At 64.4% G+C, this 18,507-nt stretch overlaps 9 protein-coding genes across 9 annotated transcripts in view; 7 read left to right on the top strand and 2 right to left on the bottom strand.

Moving 5' to 3' along the window:
* Positions 1-3: 3 nt before the first annotated feature.
* Positions 4-672, bottom strand: AMSG_08249 (uncharacterized protein; the record flags this gene model as incomplete). Its single annotated transcript, XM_013900127.1, has 1 exon — positions 4-672. One exon carries the CDS (start codon positions 670-672, stop codon positions 4-6), a length of 669 nt encoding a protein of 222 aa, XP_013755581.1.
* A 439-nt stretch (positions 673-1,111) lies between these two features.
* Positions 1,112-2,420, top strand: AMSG_08250 (RNA polymerase Rpb3/Rpb11 dimerization domain-containing protein; the record flags this gene model as incomplete). Its single annotated transcript, XM_013900128.1, has 2 exons — positions 1,112-1,194; positions 1,455-2,420. 2 exons carry the CDS (start codon positions 1,112-1,114, stop codon positions 2,329-2,331), a joined length of 960 nt encoding a protein of 319 aa, XP_013755582.1. The 3' UTR covers positions 2,332-2,420.
* Positions 2,421-2,593: 173 nt separating this feature from the next.
* On the top strand, positions 2,594-4,975 carry AMSG_08251 (kinesin-II 95 kDa subunit; the record flags this gene model as incomplete). Its single annotated transcript, XM_013900129.1, has 2 exons — positions 2,594-2,668; positions 2,822-4,975. The coding sequence occupies 2 exons, from the start codon at positions 2,594-2,596 to the stop codon at positions 4,973-4,975; spliced, it is 2,229 nt and encodes a 742-aa protein (XP_013755583.1).
* A 178-nt stretch (positions 4,976-5,153) lies between these two features.
* On the top strand, positions 5,154-6,379 carry AMSG_08252 (uncharacterized protein; the record flags this gene model as incomplete). Its single annotated transcript, XM_013900130.1, has 2 exons — positions 5,154-5,294; positions 5,443-6,379. 2 exons carry the CDS (start codon positions 5,154-5,156, stop codon positions 6,232-6,234), a joined length of 933 nt encoding a protein of 310 aa, XP_013755584.1. The 3' UTR covers positions 6,235-6,379.
* AMSG_08253 (adaptin N terminal region domain-containing protein) lies at positions 6,329-10,131 on the bottom strand (the record flags this gene model as incomplete). Its single annotated transcript, XM_013900131.1, has 3 exons — positions 10,006-10,131; positions 7,091-9,903; positions 6,329-7,037 (listed from the first exon to the last, which is right to left on the bottom strand). The coding sequence occupies exons 1-3, from the start codon at positions 10,087-10,089 to the stop codon at positions 6,329-6,331; spliced, it is 3,606 nt and encodes a 1,201-aa protein (XP_013755585.1). The 5' UTR covers positions 10,090-10,131.
* Positions 10,132-10,706: 575 nt separating this feature from the next.
* AMSG_08254 (pregnancy-associated glycoprotein 6) lies at positions 10,707-12,699 on the top strand (the record flags this gene model as incomplete). The annotated part of the gene is made up of 2 exons (XM_013900132.1): positions 10,707-10,797; positions 11,435-12,699. 2 exons carry the CDS (start codon positions 10,707-10,709, stop codon positions 12,697-12,699), a joined length of 1,356 nt encoding a protein of 451 aa, XP_013755586.1.
* Positions 12,700-12,922: 223 nt separating this feature from the next.
* On the top strand, positions 12,923-14,620 carry AMSG_08255 (amine oxidase; the record flags this gene model as incomplete). Its single annotated transcript, XM_013900133.1, has 1 exon — positions 12,923-14,620. One exon carries the CDS (start codon positions 12,923-12,925, stop codon positions 14,618-14,620), a length of 1,698 nt encoding a protein of 565 aa, XP_013755587.1.
* Positions 14,621-16,582: 1,962 nt separating this feature from the next.
* On the top strand, positions 16,583-17,593 carry AMSG_12151 (uncharacterized protein). The gene has a single exon (XM_013900182.1). The coding sequence runs from the start codon at positions 16,828-16,830 to the stop codon at positions 17,146-17,148; it is 321 nt and encodes a 106-aa protein (XP_013755636.1). The 5' UTR covers positions 16,583-16,827; the 3' UTR covers positions 17,149-17,593.
* An 873-nt stretch (positions 17,594-18,466) lies between these two features.
* The window catches only part of AMSG_08258 (uncharacterized protein), a gene marked incomplete at its 5' end in the record, with an annotated part of 3,618 nt that continues 3,577 nt past the window's right edge, over positions 18,467-18,507 (top strand). Inside the window, one exon of the mRNA XM_013900134.1 lies at positions 18,467-18,474. Within this exon, the coding sequence (XP_013755588.1) occupies positions 18,467-18,474 (8 nt within the window). The remainder of the gene's footprint in view (positions 18,475-18,507) is intronic.

Here is an 18,507-nt window from a genome sequence, read left to right on the forward strand (position 1 = left end):
TGTTCACCGCTCCTCCTGGATCGACTGTTGCTTGGCTAGCTCTGCCGCTGCGGCCTCGAGCGCGGGCGTCAGCGTCTCAGCCATGTACTGCGTCTTATCCTCAATCAGAGCCCGGGTCGTAGCCAGCGAGGCTTCTGCCGCTGCCAGCGCCTCGGCCTCGGTCTTGGCCCGATCAGCGAGCGCGTTGCGCTTGTCCTCGAGTCCGCGGATGAGCGCGGCTGCTTCCCGGGCGGAGGTCTTGATGGCCGCTGCGTCTCCATACTCGGCGACCAACGCCTCGGTCTTGGCCGCGATCTTGGCCTGCTTTCTTCGGAGTGCGCCGAGAGCTGCTTGCAACTCTGCAAGTTTGGCCTCCTCTTCCGGCGTGGCCGGTGGCGCGAGGTTGACCACCGCCGGCTTGCTCAGGGCCTGATCTTGCTCGACGTCAGGCAGCAGCTGGAGATGCTTGACCTTGCAGAAGATGCCGTGGCCGTCCTTGCAGGCAAAGTACGCGCGACCACCGACCGAGCCATCGTGTTTGCCCAGAGGTTCATCGAGGGCCACACCGACGACGACCTTGTCCACAAACTCGACTTTGCCGTAGTACATGACCGTCCCCGTGTTATCCTTGCACCTCACCCGGGCCCCGACTGTGGTCACCGTCAGCTCCTCTGTCGTCCCCTCTCCAGCCATTGTGGGCTTGATGCTGTTCAGAAGCGAGTAGGCTGCGTGGGTATGGGGGGTATGGGGCGTGGGAGAGGTGGTGATGGTGATGGTTGTGCCCTTAGCCTGCATCTGGCAAAGGGGGGGGGCGGAGGACCCAGTGCGGGGGGGGGGGGAGAGGGGGGGGGAGGGGGCAGGGGAGGGAGGGCTGTATGAGTAATGAACAACATGAGATGGACGGGTGAGTGAGTGAGTACCCATGTAGAGGATACTCCATGCCCCGTACAAGGTAGATGTATGCCTATGCGTCCTTGATAGAGTCCAGATGGTCACCGATAGACTGTTGGGCACCCCGGAGGGAGAGGGCGGAGGGCGGAGGGCGGAGGGGGGGGTAGCTCCCAGAGGGGGTTGGTGGCCAGCCAGGCCAGGGTCAGGCCCAAAGCCACACACTCGACTTGCAGTGGGCGACATGGCGTCTAACCACCCGACCATTGAGATCGTGGAGGTGGACAAAGACCACATCAAGTTCTCCCTCTCCAACGCAGACTCTAGGTACGGCTGCTGTGTGTAGTACCGGCGGTGGTGGGAGGGGGAGGGGGAGGGGGAGGAGGGGGGATGGCTGTGGCGGGAGTGCGACTTATGGTGGTATGGCTGCTGGCTTGCTGGTGGTGGTGGTGGTGGTGGTGGTTGCGGGACGGACGGACGGGCATGCGGAATACGGTTGTGGCTATGGACATGGTGTGCGTGCGTGGTGGGTGTGTGCGGGCTGTGGTATGGGCGGGTGTGGGTGCGTCTGGCGGTGCGGTGGACAGCCTGGCCAACGCGTTGCGGCGTGTCATTATTTCCGAGGTCCCGACCATGGCCATTGATCTGGTGGAGATCCACGCCAACTCGTCGGTCCTCCATGACGAGTTTGTGGCTCATCGGCTGGGCCTCATTCCGCTCGACTCGACCAACGTGGGTCAGTTCAACTACACCCGCGAGTGCTCGTGCAACCGCCGGTGTGCGCTCTGCTCGGTCGAGCTCCGGCTCGACTTTAAGTGTGAGGGCGAGCAGACAGTCAACGTCACTTCGTCGATGCTGTATTCAGAGGACGATCGGGTGGTGCCGGTGGTGTCACAGGACATGGCGCGGCCGACTCGGCAGAATGGCGACGACGACGATGACGTGGTGCCCGAGGTCGAGGACACTGGCGTGCTCATCGTCAAGCTGCAGGAGGGCCAGAAGCTCTCGCTCCGGGCCATTGCTAAGAAGGGCGTGGGCAAGGAGCATGCCAAGTGGTCGCCGGTCTCGTGCGTCGAGTTTCAGGAGGTGCCCGAGGTGGTCATCAACCAGGACCTCATGGCCGAGCTCGAGGAGGCCGACAAGGAAGAGTGGGCCGCATCGTGCCCGAGCAAGGTCTTCCGCTACGACCCGGTCTCGCGTCAGGTCGAGGTTGTCGAGAATGGCCGCGCCTGCACCTTTTGCCGCGAGTGCACCCTCAAGGGCGAGCTGCTCGATACCCGTATCAACCCGGGCGAGGACCGCTTTGCCAAGCTTGTCCGCATCACCTCCAAGCCCAAGGAGTACATCATCACCGTCGAGTCGTGCGGCACCCTCCCGGCCGCCGACATTGTCCAGTCGGCCCTGGCCGTCATCAAGGAAAAGCTCTCCAACGTCCAGGCCGAGATGAACGGCGCCTGGCAGTGACGCGGTTGCTCTGTTGCACCGTCTCTCTCTCTGCCCCTGCCCCTGCCCTCGCTTCTTGGCCACGGGTCACTAAACTTGTCGATCTTGCCCAGCGCCTTTCCCCTGGCCTCTTCCTGTCGCCACATTCCCCGCCCGAGCCGGCCGCCAAGCCTGTTGCCTCCACGACGGCCGCCGCCCGCTGACGGCCGCTAGTACGACACAAACTGGCCCATCGCGAACGTGCCTGAACTCATCGCACACAGTGCTTCGACACCCGCTCTCCATGCAGGCCTCCCTCATGCTCCTCCAACTTCAACTGTACGCGTGCCTGAGCCTGGGCCCTGTGGCGCGGCATCAAGTCTGTGCCATTTCCTTCGCGCTATTCCTTCGCGCCCTCCACCGCGCCTTCCCGCCCAACCCGGCCGGCCACCCCCTTCTCTCCCTTAGGCACCACTCGTCTACAAGCCGCAGCATGTCAAGCCGCCGGACACCACGGGAGGCGAGCGGGAAGAGCAAGGACAAGGGCAGGGGCAAAGGCAAAGGCAAGGACAAGGGCAAGGAGAGCAGGGGCAGCAAGAAGGTGACGGTCAAGCTTCGGCCGCCGTCGGACGAGCGAGTGCGTGTCGTCGTCCGCTGCCGTCCGCTCGGCGAGAAGGAAGTGACGGACGGACGGAATGTGGTGGTCGAAGTCGACTCGACGGCACGGACGGTAGCAGTGTACAAGCCTGACGGCGCCCGTGATCCGCACAAGGTCTTCACTTTTGATGCCACATACGGGCCTGATGCCACACAGCTCGGCATCTACGAGGAGTCGGCCCGCCCCATCATCGAGGCTGCGCTCGGCGGTTACAACGGCACCATTTTTGCGTACGGTCAGACTGGAACAGGAAAGACGTTCACCATGGAGGGCGTGTTTGGCGACAAGGCCCTCCGCGGCATCATCCCCAACGCCTTTCACCACATCTTCCAGCACATCGGCGACTCGGTCGACCAGCAGTACCTTGTCCGCGCCTCGTACCTCGAGATCTACAACGAGGACATCCGCGACCTGCTCTCCAAGAACTACACCCGCAAGCTCGCGCTCAAGGAGCATCCCGACTCGGGCGTGTACGTCAAGGACCTCTCGGCCTTTGTCGTCAAGTCGTTCACCGAGATCGAGCGGGTCATGGCCGCAGGCAAGAAGCACCGCGTCACCGGCGCCACCAACATGAATGCGCAGTCATCGCGCTCGCACTCGGTCTTCACCATCACCATCGAGTGCTCCGAGCTCGGGCCCGACGGCGACACCCATGTCCGGGTCGGCAAGCTCAACCTCGTCGATCTTGCCGGTTCCGAGCGCCAGTCCAAGACCGGTGCCGCCGGTGACCGCCTCAAGGAGGGTATCAACATCAACGTCTCGCTCTCGTGCCTCGGCAACGTCATCGCCGCGCTGGCTGACGGCAAGACCCGCCACATCCCCTACCGTGACTCCAAGCTCACCCGCCTTCTGCAGGACTCACTCGGTGGCAACTCCAAGACGGTCATGATGGCCAACGTCGGGCCGGCAGACTACAACTTTGAGGAGACCATGTCGACTCTCCGCTGGGCCAACCGCGCGAAAAACATCAAGAACAAGCCCAAAATCAATGAGGATCCCAAGGATGCTATGCTCCGCCAGTTCCAGGAGGAAATCGAGGCGCTCAAGGCCCAGCTCTCGCAGCACGGCGTGGTACCCGATGGCGGGGACAGCGCCGCAGCGGCGTCGGGCGGCATTGACGTCTCGCAGGCCCGCATTCAGGAGATGCAGGCCCAGCTGGAGGCCGAAAAGGCCCGCCTTGCCGCCGACCGCGACATGGTCGACTCTGAGAAGGCCAAGATCGCCGCTGAGCTCGAGGCCCGCGCCGTCCTCCTCGAGGACGAGCGCAAGGAGCAGGAGGCGCTCGCCGCCCGCCTCGCCGCCATGCAGGATAAGGTCCTCTCCGGCGGCACCGAAGGCCTTATCGACCTCAAAGAAAAGCAGGAGCGCGAGCTGGAGGAGCAGCGCCTGCGCCTCGAACGGCAAGCCCGCGAGGAAGAGCGTCTCAAGAAAGAGCTCGAGGCCCAGGCCGAGGAGGCCGAGCTGAGCAAGAAGAAGTTCTCATCGCTCGAGGAGGAGGCCGCCATCAAGACCCGCAAGCTCAAGAAGCTCTGGTCCAAGCTGCAGAACGCAAAGGGCGAGCTCTCGTCTCTCGAGGAAGAGCACGCCATCGATCGCCTCGAACTCATGGAGGAGATCCGAACCCAGAACGACGAGCTCAAGCTCTTCCGCTGCATCATCAACAACTTTGTTCCTCCCACAGAGGCCCACAAGGTCCAGCAGCGGGCGCTCTGGGATGACGACGCCGACGACTATGTCCTCAAGCCCGTCGACGTCACCTTTGACCGCGAGCTCAAGCGGCCGGCCGCGCGTCCCGGCGAGAAGCGCCCGCTTCCTGACTATGCCCTCCGTGCCCTCCAGCAAGGTGCCACCAATCCGCGCTTCCGCGTCGAGAACATTCTCCAGATGGAGCTTGCCATGCCCAAGCGGACAACCGTCGACTACGTTGGCTCCTCCGTCCCGGACACCATCCAGGACGCCCTCGATCAGGCCTTGGCCGGCGAAGACGAGCTCGAGCTCCGCGCCACCGAAGCCCTTCCCAGCCTGTAGACTGTAAATCCACGCGGGTCGACTCATCGATGGCCAAGCCGATGCCCCCAGTCAATGGCTGCCGTGCCGAGCTTCCACTGCCACCGGTCGCCGCCCGTGCACGAGTTTGGCCCAAGCGACCGCACCGACACTGTTCTCTCTCTTGCTCTCTCTATATCTCTTGCCCTGCCTCAAGGCCATGACGCTTGTCCAAGGACTGGCCAGCGTGTCTACGGCTGCTGCGTCAGGCTGGCTGGCGATGACCTGGCTCGGCTGGTCGTGGCTCCTGGCTCTGGTCCTGGCCATGGCGGTGGGCGCGGTGGTGGCTATGGCTACGGCGGTAAGGCGATGGTGGTCGGCGAGCAGCCGGTGGAAGGGAGGTTTGAGCGTGTGTGTCAGAAGGGCGACTCATCGTGGAAGAGCGAGGATGGGCTTCAATCGCGGCGTGTGTGGTTGGCGTGGCGGGCGGCGGTCGATGGGGCGCGCAGCGGTCAAAGTCGCCGGCTGAGCTGGTGGCCGAGGCCGAGTCGTGGGATGCCAAGCATCTGCGGCATCACTCGGAGATCCTGGAGCTGGCAGCTGGGCTGTGGATGGTGGAGGGTAGCAATGCGTACCCGCTGCCGCGAAACATGTTCATTGTTGCGCTGCGATCCGGCGGCTTGCTCCTCTACTCGGTCGTCGCTATGAACGAGGATGCGATGCGCGAGCTGGAGGCTCTTGGCATGCCGGAGATCATGGTGGTGCCATCGCGGCAGCACACCTTTGATGCTGCCCGCTACAAGGCCCGGTACCCGCAGCTGACCGTTGTATGTTCACCCGAGGATGCTGATGTGATCTCCAAGCGGGTTAGCGTCTCGGCCACTTTTGACGAGACCGACGTGCTCGAAGCCGCAGGCGTTCGGGTCCTCGTCCCGCCTGGCCTCAGGCCACGGATGGCTGGTGAGCGGGTACTAGTAGTGCCAATTGCAGGTGGGCGGAAGAAGGCGCTTGTGTTCTGTGACCTTATCTTCAACCTCCCGCCGTCGCAGTGCTCGATCATCACCCGGCTCCTCGGCTCCGGACCGTTCTTTGGGCCGACACGCATCCTACGGTGGTTCGGACTTGCCGATCGCTACGCGTTCCAGCAGTTCCTGCTAGATTGCTCGTACATGAAGGGCGTTGATGCGGTGTTGATGACCCACGGCTCGCCCGTGCTCGCGCCCTCGGCCACCGGCCTGCGGCTCGGCGGCGATACATGTACCATTCCGGAGCTCTTGCTCGAGGCAGCGGCTCGGGCGTGAGTCGTGGCTACCGCTGTGGGATGGAGGATGTTCATTGCCTGCAGTTAGCAGGGTGGCTTCTTCGCCTCCTCCCTCAGTCGAGCGCAATGGCGGGCTACGAAAGCGCCGCACCGGCGATTCCGACCATAAACTGGGCGGTGGCTTCGTCGCTGGCGCGGACAGTCACATCGAGCGCCTCGGACGAGCCGGTCTTGGAGAGCTTGGCATGGACGAGGACAAGTGTCGAGCCCAGGAGCGAGCCGGCGAGGATGGCCTCGGGCCCGATGAGATCGACCGGCGCCACCCCGAGGGCTCCCACAAGGATGTCAGACACCCGCGCAGCGTTGCCGACACTCACTGACGCCAGTGCGACCTTAGCTTCGGACCGGAGCTTGATCCACTCACCGCCAAAAGTCTCTGTCACCAGCTCCTTGCCGCGCATGAGGTCGGTGAGATCAAAGTGGGTCTGAACTGGGACGAAGCTCGAGCTGCCCTCACTGTCGGTATACGCCACAGCCATGTTGATGGCGAGGTTGAGCGAGTGCGCTCGATAGGTCGAGGTAAAGACGACTGCGACCGTCGCGCCGCCGGCCAGCTCACCGCGCAGCGCAAACTTGCTGCCTCTCTGCTCGATGGGCAAGTCGCCGTCGGCGACGACCTGCAGGCCCGATGGGCCCTCGTATGTCACCACAATGTTGGCAAGCGGGGCGTCGGATGCGTTGGCGAGGTAGAGCACGACATGAACCGCGGCTTCCGAGTGAGTCTTGCAATCGCGACCGCCAGAGGCGCACTGCCAGCCGTAGGCTCCACCGGAGGCGGCGGAACTGGTGCCCCCGCTTCCGCTAGCAGCGTCTGTACAGCTGTCGAGAGAGAGAACCGCGGGACCGAGGCCGATGCAAACGGGAGGAGCGAGGAGCCTGCGTCCAAAGATGTGGCGGACGCTACCGCCGACGGCGATGGGGTCGGCGCAGTCATGAACGAGAACACGTCCGATGGAGGCCCGGGCGAGGTGGGAGCGGTTGAGGCAGGCGTGGATGTACCAAAGCCATCAAGGTCGAGCAGCGATGCTGACGCCGACTTGGAGACTGGCGGCGGCGATGCCGGTGGCAGACTGCTGCTGCTGCCGCCGCCAAATATGTCGAGGAGTGAGGCTGATCCCTGGGTAGAGAGCGTGTGCGCCTGCGAGTCGGCGCCAGAAGGAGCAGTATCAGTGGTGAGCGCGGGACTGGATGGCTCACGCGAGCGGGAGCGGCCGCGCGGCTTGCGATCCTTGCGGATGCGGACGCCGACGGGCTTGTCGAGGCCGAGCGACGAGGTACCGGCAAACAGGGCCTGGGCCTGTTGTTCGCGCGCGGACGCGCGCGGCGAGGACGGAGCGGCGTCGGGCGTCGGGTCCGAGGTAGCTTCACCGCCAGCTGCCCCACGATCAGCAGACTCGAGGTGCGAGTCCGAGTCGGGAGCCGCCGACAACAGCGCGGGCGTGTGCTCGTTGTCGTCGGCAACGGTCGGTGTCGCGGGTGCATTCGGGTCAAAGCCCGAGACAAACCCGGCCGTCGCCGCACCCGCCGACTGCACATCGGCGACCGGCTGCGATGTGGCAGGCTTGGCGAATCCGGACGCACCCCAGCGGCGCGAGACACCCTGCAGAACGATGCCCCCGACGCTCGGCGGCTCGGCAGCGGCGGCCGGTACATCAGGTGCGGCGGCGGCCGGTGTGGTCGGCACAGAGCCAGCCAGAGTGCTTGCAGAGTGCGCGGCGACAGCCGGTGCGGCCTGGGGCTGGAGGAGCGGGTTGTCGTAGGCGTCAAAGCGGAGAGCGGGCTTGGCAGAGTCAGCGGCTGTCGACGGCAGGGCGGCATCGAGGAGGTCGGCGTCAAAGGCGGCGCCGTCGGGCCCATCGTGCCACGACCGCTCGGCGCGCGGGAGGTAGCGGCGGCCACCGGAGGCGAGCGAGCGGGCGACAAAGTCGTCAAGGAACGGCAGGGCGGGGTCGACGTCGATAATCTCGTTGGCGGCGTCGACAGGCAGGACAACTTCCATGAGATCAAAGTCTTTGGTCAGCTGCTTGAACTCGTAGCAACGCTGTTGGATGTCGAGGACGGTCGAGTTGGAGAAGCGGTCAATGAGCTGCGCCACCGCGTGCGGGACGGCATGGACCTGAGCAACGAGCTTGGTGAGGGCCGAGATGATGACTGCACGGGTCTGCGGGTCGTCGTACGGGCGGCGGGCAAGCTCCACGAGCTTGGCCATGACCTGCTCCTCGGTGTAGTCGGCGGAGAGGTAGGTGTACTCGCCGAGGGTCCAGGAGATGGCGATGATGAGCAAGTCCGGGAGCGAGGGAGCGTCGATCATGGCGACATAGGCCGAGACGGCGTAGGCGCGTAGCTCGTCGTCGGCGTCGTCGTCGCCGGTGCCCTCAGCAATGAGGCGGAGCAGGTCGTCGAGCATGGCCGGCGATACAACGGTCGGCGCGTACTCAAAGACCAGGTTCATGACACGGACGTACCAGGTGGAGCTCGGCGCATAGCGCTCGGCGAGGTTGGCGATGCGCTCGACGAGGTCGGTGCGGAGGTGGGTGTCGACCGAGGAGCGAAGGTAGGCGAGGAGGCGCTCGACAACGGCCGACACGTTGTGCGGATTGGTCATCTTGAACAGAAGGTCCAGCGTCTTGCGCTTGAGGGTGTCGTCGTCACCCTCGAGCGAGTCGAGGACGGTGACGGCGTGGCGGGCGGCGTACTTGGGGTCGAGCGCCACAATCTGCGAGAGGGCGGTGATGCCGACGTAGCGGAGGTTGTTGTTGGTGGAGCCAATAAACTTGGAGACCATGTTGGCGGCCATCTCAAGGAGCAGCGTGTTGGGGTACATGGTGGCGATGGTGCGGACGGCTTCGAGCACTACCGAGAAGCCGGCAAAGACGCCGCAGTCGGCCTTGACCATGGCAACCTTGACAACCTCGTACGCTGATTCTGAGCCGCGCAGGTTGTCGGCGCAGAGCAGGCCGATAATGCGCAGAAGCTGGATCTGGATCCACGGCGCAGGCACGCCGTGGTAGGAAAAAGTGGACGCGAGCTTGTTGTCGGCGACTTGCTTGAGAATTGAGACAAACGAGGGGATTAGGTCGATCCACCCCGCCTTGTCCACCACAACCAGGTCGTGGATGAGAACAAGGGTGGCGGCCATGACGGCCGGGTCGCGGTCGCAGAGGACTTTGCGGATCTCGTCCTGTAGACCGTCGACGACATCGGGGACCTTGGAGTAGAGCGAGTGGAGGGCCATGACGGCCTTCTTGCGCACCATGCCTGACTCGTGCTGCAACAGCGAGACGACCGACGGTAGGACAGCCGGGATGTAGTCTGCCGAGAGCAGGGCCGTGCTGACAAGAGCCACACAGACCTCGAGCACGTTGGTCGACTTGAGATCGCGCTGCAGCGAGTGGACGAGCAGGATGATGAGCTCGTGTTCTGGATGCAGAAAGAGGGCAGCAGCAAGGTAGCCTGTCCGCTTGTGGAGGATGTTCTTCTCCTGAGTCAGGTTAACGGCGTGGATGTACGCCGGTTCAAACGAGAAGCCGAGCATTTCACAGTACATGGCCCTCACCAGCAGCTCCTTCTTGCCCTTGGCCGGCATGTCCGGGTTCTTCAGCGCAGTCTTGACCGTCTCCATCTCGTTCCGTACAATACGTTCCTCCTCCTGCCACACCTCCTTGATCATGTGAGTGCCGAGGGGAGGGAGGTAGGGGTAGAGGGGGTAGGGGAGGGAGGGAGGGGAGGGGAGGGGAGGGGAGGGGCGTACCTGCTTGGACGTGGCCTCGCCGATGTGCTTGACCAGGCGGAAGAACTCGTGGGAGAGCCCCCGGTATGTCTCGGAGGCAGACATAGGGGAAGGTGTCGAGGTGTGTGTGTGTGTGTGTGTGTGTGTGTGTGTGTGTGTGTGTGTGTGTGTGTGTGTGTGAGGTGGTGGGTGAAGTGCGTGAGGTGGGGTGACAGCGGTGGTGAGCGAGCTGACTCTGCCGGATTTCGCGGTTCGGTGCTGCCCGATCATGGCTGGGTCGGCGCCCCGGGGGGGGGGGGGGGGGCAATCATGCACACCACATCTATGCCTCTTGATATTTGACCATCTCTGCCACCCAGCCTAACCCTCGATGATGCGTGACTTCAAGGTCACCAGCCGACGCTGCGCGACGCATGCTTGGCCTGTGGCTTGAGGTGGGAGGCGCGCCCGCACGTGATGGCGGCCGACACGTAGACGCCTGCCTGAAGGATGCCCGAGCTGCCGTCGCGGTGACGCCCCGACGATCGGGAAGGAGAGCATGATAGAGCTGAGCACAGCGGCCGGGCGGGAGAGCGCGAGGACGTCGTGGATCGTCTTGCAACGGACGAGCTTGCCGGTCGGCGTGGCCGCGCAAGTGGTGGCACGCTATCTTGTACTGGATTCTGGACGCCGCGCTCATCAACGCGTCCGCGCTCTACGCCGACGCAAGCCCACGCCCCGCCATGACTCACGTGGCTTTTCTCTACGACATCATCGACGCCCTCGCCGCCGGCGCCGACGTCGTCAGCTTCGCGCTGTCGCGCAAGTGGAAGCGTCCCTCTGCAGCGGCTACTCGTCATCACCACTCTCCCCAGCAAGCCGCTCTGCGACGCGACTGCCTCCCCTGCCGGAAGGTTCATGGTAAGCGATCGCGGCCGCGGACCTTTTGCGCCGCGTGTGGCGTCCATCTCTGCATCGCCGACTGTTTTCTGTTGCGGCAGCCATTAACACATTGTACTACTCTTTTGCAACAATTCATGGACGTTGCGACGTCTGTCGAGCGTCGCGGAGCGCGGCTTGCGCGATGGACATCTTTGTCCATTGCGTACCGTAAAGGGATGAGTGTGTAGGACGTTGCAAAGGCCACGATGTCTTGATGCCCGAGATCGTGGGGGGTGAGCGGCAGAAGCAGATCGGATAAGCCCACGCCGACACACCCATGACCATGCCCCATACATGATCCCCCTCCCCTCGTTCCATCCGAACGTTCGAGGAGCAGACAAGGACACGTGACCTCCCTGGCGAATGGACGGGCAAAAAGAGTGGGAATGGGGCGGTGGGGACGACAGCGAGGTCAGTGGCACCTGACTCTCACCAGTGTAGCAAGAGAGAGAAGGAAGTATGTACAAGATGACCATTGCTGCTGTGCTGGCAGTCATGGCTGTGTCACTGTCCTTGGCGGCGGTGGCAGTGGAGGGCAAGGGCGTGACACTGGGTCTCTCGCGGACAGAGCATGGATTCAAGGCGGACAAGGAGATGATGATGATGATGACGGCGGCGGATTCGATGCGCCCGCATGCCTCGCATACCCTGCTCAAGCCGGGTGTCGGTGCCAAGACGGTTGAGGTGCCCATGTCTGGCGGACTCCTCACTCTCGGTGCTTACTACATCAACGTCACCATCGGCAGCCAGCCGTTCCTCGCCCTCGTCGACACCGGCTCGTCCAACATCTGGGTGACCGGCTACAAGCCTGACGCCAAGTACGCTCCGGTGGCCTGCAACTCACCGGTCTGCCAAAAGTGCAACACGGACGGCTCGGGCTCTTGCCTCTTTGGCCCGCCCATGTGCGAGAACGAGGTCTGCCAGTTTGGCATCACCTACGGCGGCGGCGGCTCGCTGGCGGCCGGCCCGCTCGCCACCGATACCATTTGCGTTGGCGGCCTCTGCACCGACTCGGCGCCGTTTGGCCGCGTGGAGACGAACCTTCCGCCGGGTCCGGGTGCGTTATCGGCCATTGTCGGCCTGGCCTTTGAGCGCAACGCGTGCAACCCGTCGTGCGTCCCGACGCTCTTCGACTCGCTTGTGGCCGACAACGCTGGGGTCGAGCCATTTTTTGGCATGTGCCTCACCCAGGACCGCGGCGGCGTCATTGACGTCGGATTTGTCAACACCTCGCGTGTCTCGGCGCCGTTTGTCGACATCTACGTCACCCACGAGCACTGGTACAACATCGAGGTTGTTGACTTTGTCATCGATGGCCACGGCCTCGGGCTGCCCGAGCTTGTGTACAAGGTCACTAACGACGTCATTGGCTCGTTCGTCGACTCGGGCACGTCACTCCTCCTCCTTGGCTCCCTGCCGTTTGCCGCGCTCGCAGAGCGCATGACGACCCAGTACGCCTCGCTCCCGGGCATGTCAGGCTCGTCCAACTTTTTCACCGGCGCCTGCTTCCCGACCTCGCTCGTCGACCCGCAGCTCGCCAACTACCCGGCGATCTCGGTTGCCATCAAGACGAACGACCCGAAGGAGCGGACCAAGGTTGTGACCCTTGCCATTCCGGCCTCGTCGTACCTCCTCAAGGCCGGATCGCAGCGTTGCCTCGGCATCGCCTCTGTCTCGGGCATCGGCGCCATCCTCGGCGACGTCTTCCTCGAGAACTACTACACCGTCTACTACCCGCAGGCCGGCAAGATCTCCATCGCCGAGGTCTTTGAGTCCAACTGCGTCCCGTCATAGCTCGATAAACCGTCACCGCGCCGCTGCCGAAGTGGATGCATGCACCAGCGGCGGGAGCGGGCAAAATAAATAGTATGCAACAAAAGGCGGTCACCCCCGCTGCTTACGCCAGCCAAAGAAAGGCGAGCACGCCAGCCAGGCCGTGCTGATGGGCGCGTGCGGCAGGCGGGGAGGAGAGCACACTTGCCTCTGCCTAGTCTCCAACTCCAAATATCTTGTTGCCATGTTCTCAGGCTTCTTCTGGCCGCTTATTCTCCGCACCGTTGCCGGTGCGCAGACGGTGTACGGCCTTGTCCTCGCTGCCGACGTTGGCAACCTGGCTCTTGTAGCCGGTACGCTGACAGGCCTCACTGCTATGGCCGTTTTCGTGGCTGCGGCCTGGGGGCTCTCCAAGCCATCGATTGTGGCGGCGTGGCGGGCAAAGGTTGCGCATGGAGCCGGCGGCTCTGTCGATGGCGAGCGAGGCATGCGGAGCGATCGGCTGGATGTGCTCGGTGTGGAGCAGGTCTACGTCGACGCTGATCCGGTGCCGCTGGAAACGTTTGGCGCGGCGGGTCGAGCCGAGCGGATTGCGGGCGGAACGGTGATGGTGGTTGGCGGCGGTGTGTCGGGCCTCGGCGCGGCCTGGGCGCTGGAGCAGGACGGGTGGCAGGTGACACTCATCGAGGCCGAGGCCGAGCTCGGCGGGCATACGACGACGCTGCGTGGGGAGGATCTCGGTTTGCCGGCGGATCCTGTGACCGGCGCCGTGCCGACGGTCGACCCCGGGTTCCAGATCTGCAACCCGCTGCACTACCCGGGCTTGCTCGCCTGGTTCCGCAAGTTGGGCAAGTACGTGGCGCTGCGACCGACCGAGAACTCGCTCTCTGTCTCGTCGCATGTCGACGGCTACGGCTGGGCGTCGTGCGCGTCGTGGCTCGGGCTGGTCAAGTGTCTCGCGCTGCGCGGGCGGAAGTTTGCGGCCATGATGCGCGATATGGTCCGGTTCCACGCCGAGGCAGAGGGCTACCTCACTGCTCTGCCGGACATGACGCTGCGCGAGTTTGTGGCGCGCGAAGGGTACTCGGACGCGTTTGCGGCCGACTACCTCATGCCGTGCGTTGCGTCACTGTGGTCGTGCTCGGCTGAGGGCGCATGGGCGTGCTCGATCCACTTTATCATCCGCTTCTTCCGCAACCACCACATGCTCAACATCTTTTCTCGCCCGGTCTGGCACACGCTCATCGGCGGCTCGTCGACGTACGTTGACGCGTTTAAGGCCTCGTTTAGGGGCACGATTGTGACCAGTGCGCCGGCGGCACGGTTGGTCCACGCGCCCAACGGTGGCGAAGCGTGGCGGGTGACGACTGCCGACGGGCGGAGCTTTGACGCCTCGGCCGTCGTCCTCGCCACCCACTCGTCGACGACGCTGCGGCTGCTGCAGGCCTCGAGCGCCGCGGTGACGTCCGGGCTCGGTACGCGGCGCGCATCGGCGTTGCTTGCCACGCTCAACGAGCTGCCATACTACTCGAGCAAGGTCTACGTCCACACCGACGCGTCGCTCATGCCCGCGGCGCGCGAGCTGTGGGCCTCATGGAACTCGGTCGTGCTTAGCACTGGCGAGTCGATCTGCACATACTACGTCAACAAGCTGCAGGCGCCCGACTACACCGGCACGGACATCTTTGTCACCGTGGTGCCAGAGGGCACGTCTGCGGCGGCGCTCCCGTCCGACCTCTCTCTCCTCCGCAAGCTCCCGTTCGACTGGGAGCACCCGTCGATGTCTGTGGGCGCAGTGGCAGCGCGGTGCTGCGACGCATCGCTCCAGCATCCGGGCGATGGACTCGTGCTCGCGGGCGCGTGGCTTGGCAACGGCTTCCATGAGGCCGGCTTCCAGTCAGGCCTGCGCGCGGCAGCGGCGCTGGGCGACGCGCGGCTGTAGCACAGATAGAGATTGAATTTATTGTTGCTTCCGCCGAGCATTACATGTACATGGTGGTGGGTGCATCGGAGGAGCGCCGGAGGCGTCGGATGCGATCCTGCTCCTCCTCTTGCTTGGCGTGCTTGATGCGGAGCTTGATGAGGGCCTTCCGCTCGCGTGATGCCGATCGCTCCATGCGCGAGGTGTTGGCGGCCTGGGCGATGGACGGGACGAGAACGAGGAGGGTACGGATGGCGCGCGCAGCGGCAAGGCCGTCCTCGTACGCCGGCGAGGCGCGGAGAAGGAGCGCTGTGACGTGCGGAGCAACAATGACCGACGCGTTGGCCAAGAGCGCGCCGGCGACGCCCGAGATCGCGCCCTTGGCCAGCGGGCCGTAGGCGAGGACCGAGAGCGTCCTTGCAGTGTCCTCGTGGGTGGTGAGGAAGTGATCGGTGTGTGACGAGGCGTCCGAGTCCGAGCCGCCATCGTCGCTCTCGCTCTCGTGACCGCCATAGCCCGGCGAGTCCGAGTCCGAGTACGAGTCGGAGCCGCCGTCGGGCTCCATCAGGTGAATGGCGTGGATCGAGTGCGCCATCATGCCAGTAGGCGGCAGCGCCGGGCCCGGGAATATCGGTGGTGCGCCGTGGCGCGACCGCGACCGCGACCGCCGCGGCGCCAGCGGAATGGTGTCGCCGTCGTCGGTGGTGAGCTCGGTTTCGGGCTCGGCCTCGAGCGTGTACACGTGCGGCGACTCGTGGCGCCCGGCCCAGGCCAGGATGTGGTCGACGTACGACGCAATGAGCGCTGGCGGAAGCTTGAACTCGGAGTAAAAGACCACCAGTCGCTCATCGCCGTGGACACGGAGCGGGAACGCCGGCTGGCCGTCGACCACGATGGCGTCGGCCGGGAGCGACGGCGCCGTAAAGTAGCCGATGAGCGGCAGCTCGAGCTCGCGGATGATGTGCTTGGCGACAAGCGCGCCAATGTTTCCAACCACCGACGGGAAGCCCTCGAGGACAGGTGCCCCATCGGCTGCCGCCGCGCCATCAAGCTCGTTGAGCACAAAGTCGCCATGGGCGTAGGCCTGGCGGACCTGGCGCCGGCGAATGACACCTGGTACCGAGCTGATCTCGCGTGCACTTGCCATCGGTGACTTGACCTTGGCTTCGGCCGTCTCCTTGTCGCTGCTGTCGCTGCTCGTCATCGTGTGCTGAAGCGCAGACGCCAGCGGTGGCACGAGCTCGGACGCCACAAGCGAGACCTTGGCCGATCCGGCCGGCACCGGGGTTGGCGACTTGGAGCCTGGCGATTCCGAGCTCGACTTTCCCGCCGCCTCGGCCGCAGCAGCTGCAGCTGCAGCTGCCGCCGCCGACCGGGGACCCGGCGGTGATCCGTGAGTCAGATCCGATGGCCCGTTCATGTCAAAGGTAGGGGTGGGGGTGGGTGGAGGGGGGGGGGGTGGCTGCGTTCCTCAATTTGAGAACACAATTCGGGAAGGGCGAGGATTCGGCGATGAGAACATGTGAGTGAGGGCGGGCGGGGTGATGGAAATGGCGGCGATACGCAGAGAACAAATGCAATGAGGCGGAATGAGGGATGCACAAGAACGTACTTGGGGGTAGGTAACCTTGACTGCCTTGTGGCTGTTGTTTCTATCTTGTTTCTACTTGGTCGAGTCGATGAACTCGGACGCGCACGCGGAGGGGCGAAGGGGACGGCGGAAGTGTTCCGAGTGGCTTCGGGCGAAAGTGAGTCAGGTGAATGGCACGAGCAGAGTGTGTGATGCGAGTAGGCGCAAACGATTGGATGAACCAATATTGGGGGAGGAGGTTTGGAACATGATGTGTTTGTGGCAGGAACAATGGCTATGACGCCACGCAACAAACGCGCCGTGCCGCACGTGCGGTACCGCCGACCGAACAACTGCCGGCCGGCCGGCCAAGAGAGGACAGGGTAGGATGTGATGGGTGCGGCTTCAGAAGGCCTCCCCGGAAAAGTCCGAGCCTGAGTCGTCGTCATCGAGGTCGACGTCTGAGGCTACGACGCCCTGGATGTTGGCCGGCTCGGCGGGGACCTCGACCTCCTCCTCGTAGTACTCGTACTCATCGTCGTCGTCGTCGACGCCGGCGGCTGCGGCGACGGCGTTGACGACGGCGTCGAGCGCATCACCGGCGCCTGCAGCTGCAGCGCCATCGTCGGCTGCGTCATCGTCGGCGTCGGCGACGTCAATGTCGACGGCGTTGACATCAGCGCGGGTAGTGTCTGCAGCGGCGGTGTCTGCGGCGGCAAGGTCGTCGTCGTCGTCGAAAAAGTCGGACGAGGCAAACGAGGCGTTGGTGGCGGCGAGGTCGTGGCCGGACGGCGAGATGCCGACCTCGTACTCGGACGGCGGCTCGCAGACGAGCTTGGGCGCGACGCAGACAACAATGTCCTCGTCCTCGTGCGGCGGGAAGACCGGCACGACCGCGGCGTCGGGGCCCTTGGGCACGCGGACGGCATCCGAGTGGGTGAGCAGCTCGCGGATGGCGGCGTCGCCGGACGGGCCGTAGATGATTTTGGCGTCCTCCTCCTCGAGCTTGCGGGCGAGCTCGGCCTCGGCCTGCGCCATGCGGCGCTTACGGCGGAGCTTGCGCTTCTTGACCGTGTCGTTGATGACGACGCGCGAGGGCCGGACAAAGACGCCGTAGGCAACGCGGTCGGCAATGTCAATCGATTTGAGGTCGGCGTTGCGCTTTTCCTTGAGGCGGCGCTCGCGACGGCGCTTGGCGATCTCGCGGCGGACCTCGTCTTCCTCGGTCGTCTCGCCGGACTGCATGCGGCGGTAGGCAGCGTAGCCCCAGCGGAGGTGGGTAAAGGCGCCGGTGTGGAGGCGGTCGGCCTCGCGGGCGCTCCGCTTCGACTCCTGCTCTTCGACAAACCGGGCCATGGTAGCCTCCAGTGCCTCGTCGGGCGTCCGCGTGTTCTTGGCGCAGGTAAAGTACCGCACGCCGTCGACGTAGCCAAAGTTCTTGCCGTAGTGCGGGTCGTCGAGCTCGACGCCGACCCAGGTACCGTAGGCAAACTGTGTCTGGCCCACAAACCGGACGGTGCCGGCCACGGTCTTGGGCGCGGTCCGGAACGAGAGGCCCTTGTCCTCCTCCACGCGGCCGTTTTCCTCCCACAGGTTAAGCTCCGGGTGGTCCGGGTCGACCATCTTGGGAATGGTGATGTTGTTGCGAACGACGTCGAGCTCGCGGGTCTCACGGCGGCGCTCCGCCCGGCGGCGCTTGGCCTGCGCTGTCGCCTCGTCATCGTCCGACGTGATGCCCGGATCCTCGTCCGCAAAATCGTATCGGATGACTGGATGCGGGAGCAGGTTCGTCACCCACACCTTGGTTCCGGGCTTGAGCAAGGCCGCCGGCTCGAGACGGACCTTGTCCGGGCGCACAAAGATGCCAAACTTCTTGCGCGCGCCCGGCGGCTTGAGCGACCCGTCCTTCTTGCGGTTCTTCTCCAGTACAAACACCGTCCGGCTTGCAATGTTGCCAAAGTTCTTGCCATGCCGCGACGAGTCGAGCTCCACGCCAAGCCAGAGTCCGGGCTCCTTTTCCGGCAGCTCGTCAGCAAAGCGAATGACGCCGTGTGCCTCGGTCTTGCGATTGATGCGGACAGCAACCCGAGCGCCTTTACGCAGGCCCTGCGCCATCTTGTACTCTTCCCCAAGCGCCCGGACCAGCGGGTCTCTCCTCAGCTCATGCGCAGTCATAGCCACGACGCCGCCTTGATGATAAGCTCCCGACGGCCGAAACGGAGCCCGCTCCTGCGGCTCCACATCCTAGTGGCCACAGAGAACGATAAAGGAAGAGAGATACACACACACATACACACATGGGTGGGTGAGTATGGTCGGTGGTAGTGGGGGGGGGGGG

The sequence above is a fragment of the Thecamonas trahens genome, assembly GCF_000142905.1.
Source record: "Thecamonas trahens ATCC 50062 unplaced genomic scaffold supercont1.39, whole genome shotgun sequence".
In the NCBI taxonomy this organism is placed as follows: domain Eukaryota; order Apusomonadida; family Apusomonadidae; genus Thecamonas; species Thecamonas trahens.